The sequence below is a fragment of the Meleagris gallopavo genome, chromosome Z (assembly GCF_000146605.3).
Source record: "Meleagris gallopavo isolate NT-WF06-2002-E0010 breed Aviagen turkey brand Nicholas breeding stock chromosome Z, Turkey_5.1, whole genome shotgun sequence".
NCBI lineage: Eukaryota > Metazoa > Chordata > Aves > Galliformes > Phasianidae > Meleagris > Meleagris gallopavo.
Window position 1 is genome coordinate 9,065,758 of NC_015041.2, and position 8,077 is coordinate 9,073,834.

General features: G+C 38.8%; 1 protein-coding gene across 3 annotated transcripts in view; it reads right to left on the reverse strand.

Moving 5' to 3' along the window:
- ADAMTS12 (ADAM metallopeptidase with thrombospondin type 1 motif 12) overlaps window positions 1-8,077 on the reverse strand; it is a 171,918-nt gene that overhangs the window by 81,398 nt on the left and 82,443 nt on the right. For all 3 annotated transcript variants that reach the window (XM_010725311.3, XM_019610350.2, XM_019610349.2), the window contains exon 3: window positions 7,381-7,555. In XM_010725311.3, the coding sequence (XP_010723613.2) occupies window positions 7,381-7,555 (175 nt within the window). The remainder of the gene's footprint in view (window positions 1-7,380; window positions 7,556-8,077) is intronic.

An 8,077-nucleotide genomic window follows, 5' to 3' on the forward strand; every position in this document is an offset into this window, starting at 1 on the left:
GTGTTCAAGAGGCATCTGGATGAGGAGCTGCGAGATATGGTTTAGTAGCTTGTGCTAGCAGTGGTAATGGGAGGACGGTTGGACTAGGTGACCTTGTAGTTTCTTCAACCTTGTGATTCTATGATTCTGTGATAATACAGGTACTGAAGGAAAACATCCTGTTAAGGCTAGTAGGTGCTAGTTGAATACCAAGGTGAAATTCCATTGGAAAAGAGAAGAAGAGAAAGCACAAGGAAACCAGGCGTCAGCAATCTGCTAACACTAAGAGAGCTTTCTCTGGACACAAACAGCATAACGTTTGAATCCACTTGGAGAAACATTCTGGTGTTGATCCTACCGAAGACGAACAATTGATGAAATATAGTATTTTCTTCCTTTCTTCTCTCCCAGTATTTATACTGCCTGTTAGGCAGCCTGCACCCACAGCCCATCAGGTAGCAAATGCTTCACCCTAAGTCCTCTTTAGGATGAGAGGTGATGGTCTCATGTTGTGCCAGGGGAAGTTCAGATTGGGTATTAGGAAATACTCCTCCTCAGAACAGGCTGCCCATGGAGATGATGGAGTCACCGTCCCTGGATGTGTTCAAAAACTGAAGAGATGTGGCACTTGGGAATGCGGTTTAGTGGTCATTGGTGGTGATGGGTTGGCAATTGGACTTGGCGATCTTACCCATCTTTCCAGCCCTAATGATTCTAGAATTCTATCTTAGGACAGGATAAACCATCCTTTGACAATTATTATTTCTCTCTAAGAACTGTAAACTAAGCTAGCTTATATGTACGATAATTGTTGAGTCATGGCCTGAACCACTGATTGATCACCTGAGGCAAGGACTGGGTCAGCCAGGAGATCACAGGTGAAGGCAATTCAGCTGTGTGACCAGAAGGGTTGGAGACTGGCTGTATCCCTCCTAGACCCCACTTAATGGCTGACAGCCACTGGGAAGGATCTCTTTCTGGAGATCCATCTTTTTTGGAGTTTTCCGCTGCAAGCCTGTATCGTCAGTTATGAGTGGGCATTTCTTCTTTGATTGTCTCTTTTCTACCATGATAATCTTTCCAACTATAACACCTGTAAAGTACCATCTTAGCCACGCTACCCTTCTAACTGTACATTTGTTGACTGTACACTTGTAACAGTACTAGCTTGGACTCAAATATTCAACTCTTAGGCTACTGAAGTTAGAATATATCAGCATTATCCTGTGTCCTTAAAACATGAAGTTCAAATAATATTTTAAACAGATCCATTGAACATCTGCATGGTAATGAAAATTAGATTCCTTTGTACTTCTTAGCAAGAAGTAGATACACATCTGTATCTGCTTATTTGTTCCAAACTCTGCTTTTACTAACAGCATTTTTGACAGCAAAGTTAAATGAATACGGAAACCTTAAATTTGTATGTAAAATGTTAACAGATGCAAGTTGAAAGTTTCTAAGTTTCTTATCTTCTCCAGCACAGAATCTAGAGATTTCAGAAACAGAAGTCAATTTTTCCTTTTTCTACAGGAGGAAAGCACAAGAAAATGAAAATAATCTAACGTATCTCTGATAAGCTTCTAATAAGTACCAAGAAATGTCTGAAGAAAAATTCTGAAACTTGAAAGTGTTGTGGTTTAACTCAACAGGTAGCTCTGCACCACACAACTGATAACCGCCCCCAGGATGGGGGAGTGTTCTGAAATATGTGGAAGTGTGAGAATTCCTGGGCTGACATAAAGATGGTTTAACAGGAAAGAAAGAAAAAAAATCAAAGTAAAGGGAAAAAAAGAACAACCAAGTGACACACAGTGCAATTCTTCACCTTACAGTGATTGAAACAAAGCCAGTCCTAAAGCAGGGGCAGCCCTACTGACCAAACCCACAAGTTTTACTTTTCCACACAACTCTGAGTTGGATGGGAGTCCCTTTGGTCAGCTATCCTGGCTCTGTCCCCTCCCAAATCCTTCTGTATGCTCATCTCCTTACTAGCAGGGGAGAATTCAAAGCTGAAAAGTTCTTGACTCAGCGCCAGAACATCAGCATGTGATCCACCATTATTTCATCCTAAATCCAAAACACAGAGCCATACCAGGTACTGGCAGGAAAATTAACTGTATCTCAGCTGAAGAAAGTTAGATACATGCATTTATTTCAAAAGCTTGCTTAAGGGAAAGAAAATACTGATATCAAACAACTAGAAACAATTGTTACATCCACTGTTAGTAGAAATATGCCACGAAGTCCTTTTTTCCAAGGTACACCAGCCCTGGAATGCCAGATCTCCTGCTATCCATGCAAGCAGGTCCTCACTGTTTTCACTTCAGTGCAGCTTGTTCCAGAAATGAAAACACACTTATGAAGGTTGCTTCTTTTGTTGTTCCTGGTTTAAAAAAGAGGTAATTCTGCCTAAATGCATCTATTTGCTCTTTTTTTTTCACAGCAAGTATCTTTTAAACAAGTTAGTAGATCTTGGTGGGGGGAAAGATGCTCTTCTCTCTGCTTTACATTCATCTTGGTTACTACAATATTGAATTTACTATCCTCAAAAAAAAGTCTCTGCATTTTGGAGAAACTATGCAAATTAAGCTGAGTAGTAAATGATTTAGTTAAATACAGGATAAACAAATACTGGAAAAATGTCATCATCATTCTTTGAAAGATCTGAAAGTCACACAGCATGTATCAGGGTTTCTGCCAGCAAGAAAGGCTGCTTACATTGGTCACAATGTTCTTCCAAAAAAAGGCAGGCTATCCTTTGAGAATAAAACAGTGTCCTGGAAGTTTTTTTTTGCCTCTTCCAAGTAGTTAAACAAAAGACTTCACTGTCAAGCCAGGACTAACAGTTCATGCTGTATGCTTGCAGACAGAAGAAATGAAAATTCTCTGGCAGCAGCAAGTTAATCATCAACAGGCAAGATCATTATTCAATAAAATCCTGCACTCAGACACATTACCTGTATGAAGAACAGGTAATTATTGTCTGAAAGAATCTTAATAGCTTTCTAGTCATCTGGTAAATGAAACAACACCATTATGCAACAGTCCTAAAAACCAGTTTTGCACAGATTACGTTGCTCTGCTCCTTCAGTTCCTCCACCCCACTACTCTCTTCATGCAGCAGCAGCCCAGGTTCTCACCTGCCCTCCCACCTCAGCCTTAGCCTATCACAGCTCCAGAAAATGAATGCCTTCAATCTTATGGAGAATTTTTGCTTATAAGATTTATAACTCCTCTGCAGGCAAGGAATTGGAGGCTTACAAGTCAAACTGATGTTAAATACTAGTATATGAAGTATTCTCAGAGACTGTCTACTGCAGTAACCACAGGGTTGCAGTCCAAATACAACTCACCTACCCTAAATCTAAACCACTGCTACTTTACCCCATCAACAAACCAAGAAAAAGGAGTTCATCTCTTTCACATTGTACCCACCCTTCTGCAGTGCTGCAGTCTCACATTAGTGCTGAATCTGGAAGTGCTCATTTTTCTGTTGCAAACTTCATAAAGTTTCTCTATTTTACACCTCACAAACAAGCCCAATACCTTGTGGCAGACTTCATGAAAACAAATGGGAAAGAAGCTGAAGGAAATAATTGCTCATTGTGTAGAGGAGATATTAATTCCTTCTCTTTCATGCTTACATGTCAGAGCATTGTAAAGTTTTTAACACAGCCAATTTATGAAAACCAAACAAATTCTCAAATACTCAGTTTTCCTGCCTTCCAGGCACAAATGGCTAGAAAACTTATCTGTAAAGGTCAGGACAATTTTTCATTTGTCATGCTTGGACCTTCTCACAGATTTCAAATAACAAGAAGACAGCAGCTTGCAATGTACTGTATCATAACGCTGTTCATCAGATAAGCACTTGGTTTTGCATGCAGCTAATGAATGAGTCATCTAGCAACTGTCGTAGCAGCAGTAGGAGTGTAAAGCACATACCTAAGTTTTAATTTACACTATTTATCAAAATAATTTTTCTCCAAATATATGAAACTTAGAAATGCTGCAAATTGTAAGTTAATTAATATAATAATTGCAAAAACACTGGAATGTAACTGCTGCCAAAATATTACTTTGGGTAGATTAGAGACAGATGACAAGAAGGGATGGAACCTGGAGACTGATTTGGTCATTGCCACACCAAAAGCTGCTATGAACACACTGTACAGAGCTTTTTTTCCAAAAGGAGACATGGTTCCTTAACCAAAAAAAAGCTTAAAAATACTGCACAGGAGGTCAGAGTCCTCACCTGCTCCCTTACAAATGAATTCCCATTGATTTTGCTTTATACTCCTCACCTGAAGGATATGTTAGTTCTGATGAGACAATTACCAATATCAGCACCAAACTTTGTGCACTAACTTGAAAACATCCTTGCAGTTCAACTCTTCCAAGCAAAACTCACTACTACATTTTAAGTTTGGCACTCCATCCCTTCCCTAGTGCAGATCCTAGAAATGTCTCAGCTGTTCCTGGTTTAAGTTAAAAAGAAGCACAAACCGAATCAAATAAACAACAGCACATAGCACTTATCATGAACATCAGCCCACAAGTTTAAAATATTTGACTCTGACAACCAGGTCAAACATGCGATATGGCAGGCAACTCTTCACCGGTTACTTCCCAGCGTAGAGGAGTCAGAGCTAGAACTGGTAACACAGAAAAATGGTCATGGTGTTGAATCTGTAAAATAGAATGGTAAATTGGAATTGTTTTGCTTTGAAGTGTTTCCAAAAGGATTAATCTGGGCCGCCTGTGATATCAGACGCTAGAACTTTGCCATCAAACATAAGAGCATGAACTGCTTGTAGTCTTGAAAAGGGGAAGAATCAATTTACCACCTTTGTAAACTATTTATGCAACAAATATTCCCCATAGCTTATACAGTGAATATATTTAGCACAGAATTTGAGAATTAACTCTCCTTCCTTTTTTGTTTTGTATCTCTAGCAAGAGCAACAGCTCTTTAACAATGCATAATGTAAACAGGAAATTACACTGATTTTTTTTTCTATCCTTGTCAAAGAGCTGACTACTTTACAACATAGGAACTAAGGGCCTTTAGAAGAACCAGGATTTTTATACCCTTTCACAAAGTGGAACCGTAACGAAGAGTGTATCTTCCCAGTGCAATGCACGTTTTCACATTGTTTCCTTTTACAACAGTCAAGCAGATTACTGTTTGACCAAAAGCAGGCATTACCTACAAAGGCTGACTAAGTCATTTGCACGTAGAAGCATAAGTAGCAGTATACTACTTTGTTAATTCATAATATGCTCCCTTTGCTAGCCTGGAACATCATGAACATACTATTAATATCAGGAATAGTTCTGTCACGTTCAAATGAATAAGACAAGAAGTTTAAATCCATAAAAGCTTAACTAGGTTAAGTGAAAAAATCTCAAGGAAGCTATGCTCAATTTGTCCCAGCATCCAGGTACAGTCAGTCCTTTTCTGTCTCATTCTGCAGTACCTTAAAAAAAAACACCAGATGCAAAAAAGTGAGCAGAAGAAAGAAAATTACCAGACTACACATATGCACAGATAGATACCTTGTATATCCTATCTTCTTTCCATATTTAGTTTTTCTGTTTACAGATATTATTCCATGCAGAAAAGAAACATGAGAGACAGTAGGCAGGAATATTTTCTCACTTTTCACAAGTAAATGTAAAATAATCCCTGCTACAAGGGCAGACTGAGAGAGCTAGGGTTGTTCAGCTTGGAGAAGAGAAGGCTGCGAGGTGACGTGAGAGCATCCTGTCTGTATCTAAAGGGGGGCTACTGGAAAGAAGGGGAGAGACTCTTTAGCAGGGTATGTGGTGATGAGACAAGGGGAAATGGTTTCAAACTAAAAGAGAGTAGACTTAGGTTGGATATGAAGAAAAAATCTTTCACAGTGAGGGTGGTGAGGCACTGGAACAGGTTGCACAGTGTTGTGGTTGATGCCCCACACGTGGAGAATTCCAAGGTAAGGCTGGATAAGGCCCCGGCCAACATAATCTAGCTGTGAATGTAGTGTTAACTGCAGGGGAGTTGAACTAGATGACCTTTAAAGTTCCTTCCAACTCTAAGGATTTTATGATTCTATGATACAGCCCAACAGACAGGAAAGAAAACAGAAATTGTGGTTTAATCTTAGGTTTAAGATAAAATACACAACAGTTACAGATGTTCACAACTTTTTGACATAAGGCTTAGTTATCTAACAAGTAGATAAACTTTTCTGATGAAGAATAATGAGAAGCAGCACCAACACTAATTCTTCAGGCTTTCCCTTATCCTAAACCTACCCAGTATTACAGAAGATTGACTATTTCCCCACTAGTCATCAGGCTTCCAGTTTCCTTCAACTGTCAAGCAAGCAGTCCAGGTCTGTGCTCAGAAATAGACTGGGGCTGAACTGTTTGTTTCTTTAAATCATCAACTCACATCACACAGCAACAGAACTTCAGCAGCAGTCATGCCTGAGAATTAAGACTTCCAACATAACCTTTATTTTCTGCCCTCAGAAAAGAACTAACTATTCTATAACTATTAACCCATCAAAAAAAGACGCAGACAAAAACCACTAAGTATTCTGTACCTCTTTCTGTATGTAGCTTGGGCTTTATGTCATTTAGGTAATTCATTCTCACTACCAACACTATAACTTCACTAATGAACAAATCAAGTAAATGATTACAAAAATAATTACAATATCTCATTTTGTAATCAGGAGATATCAATTACCCTTTGGACATGCCCCATCCCCCTCCTCTCTCCCCCCCTTTCCAGGATAGTCTATTAACTTGTTTTTTCAACAAAACGTGATGTTAATCACTGTGGTGTTAGTATTTAAATTACTTCCACTTATGCTTCTTAAAAAAATCCCACCTCACAGTTGATGCTTTGTGCTTCACTTTCAGAACAACAAAATAAATATTCTGATAACAATCAAAAAGAATCCAGAAATCTTAAATTTAAACCACAGATTAGAGGTGAGATTTTTTATACTAAGGAAAATACTTGCGTGGAGTAAGAATATCTTATGAAAATCAGTATTGGGTGCAGTTCTTGTCATTCCAGAACTACTCAAGAATACAAGTCAAATTACTTGACCCGTTTTGGCTTGAGAAAGAAGTGTGGGATAGAAAGAATCAGTGCTGCGAAAAACTATCCCAGTAGCCACAAAGAAGATTTAGGTGCAAGCTGAGAAAAGAACCTTGACAGATGGTAACAGAAATGTTCTGACTGAGATGCTCTCATTTTGCATGATCTCTTTTTCCTTTTCCAGACTTTAGAAAAGCCTGGCATAAGGAATGGCACAGACAAGTGGAAAATAAACATACTTAAACATACTTAAAAAGAGACAGATAGGAAATTGGGTAGGAATTCAGCAACATTTGTACCATTCACTCCACATGCTTGTTCTTCTTCCACTGGGATTGCTCGTTTTCTCCGTAGAGCATTTTGGAGGGTATTTGCTTCATAGATAATGTGGGGTTGGGGTGTTCCCTTTTTCTGTAGGTGCTTTTTAATGGGCTCGATGAAGTAATCCCCATGGGGCAGATGGAAATATCCGGTCTGAAAATAAGCATAAAATAGTTAATCTACTTTCCAGCACTGGAAGTCAAAAACAAAATAGACTCTTTTCACATCAGTATCCCTGGGCTTCTTTCATAGTGAGTCACTTACACTGTGGAATCAAAATACGAAAACAATAGGTTTTCAGCATTCATTTTGCTGCATACATCATGGTTGCTTTGTACCTCATTAGGGTGTAAGAGGCTAAATGAGAACAGATGAAATATCTTCTTCCTAATATCCTGAAATTCCATGTAGTGAGGCAAACGCTTCCATATCTGTGCAAAGCCACTGAAAGGTCAGGAGTTAATTAGTCAAACATGATGCACTACAAAGAGTTGCATCTTGTTCTTCTGGCATTTTGCAGCCATTCCTCAGAGAACAAGCCTTGAAGAGAAGCTATTTCATAAGCTAAAAATGTAATTCTGCACCTTCTGAAATGCCACAGATTACTCTGGCTAAAGTGATAAAGGATAATAAAAAAGGCTTCTTCAAATATGTTAACAGCAAAAGGAAAACTAG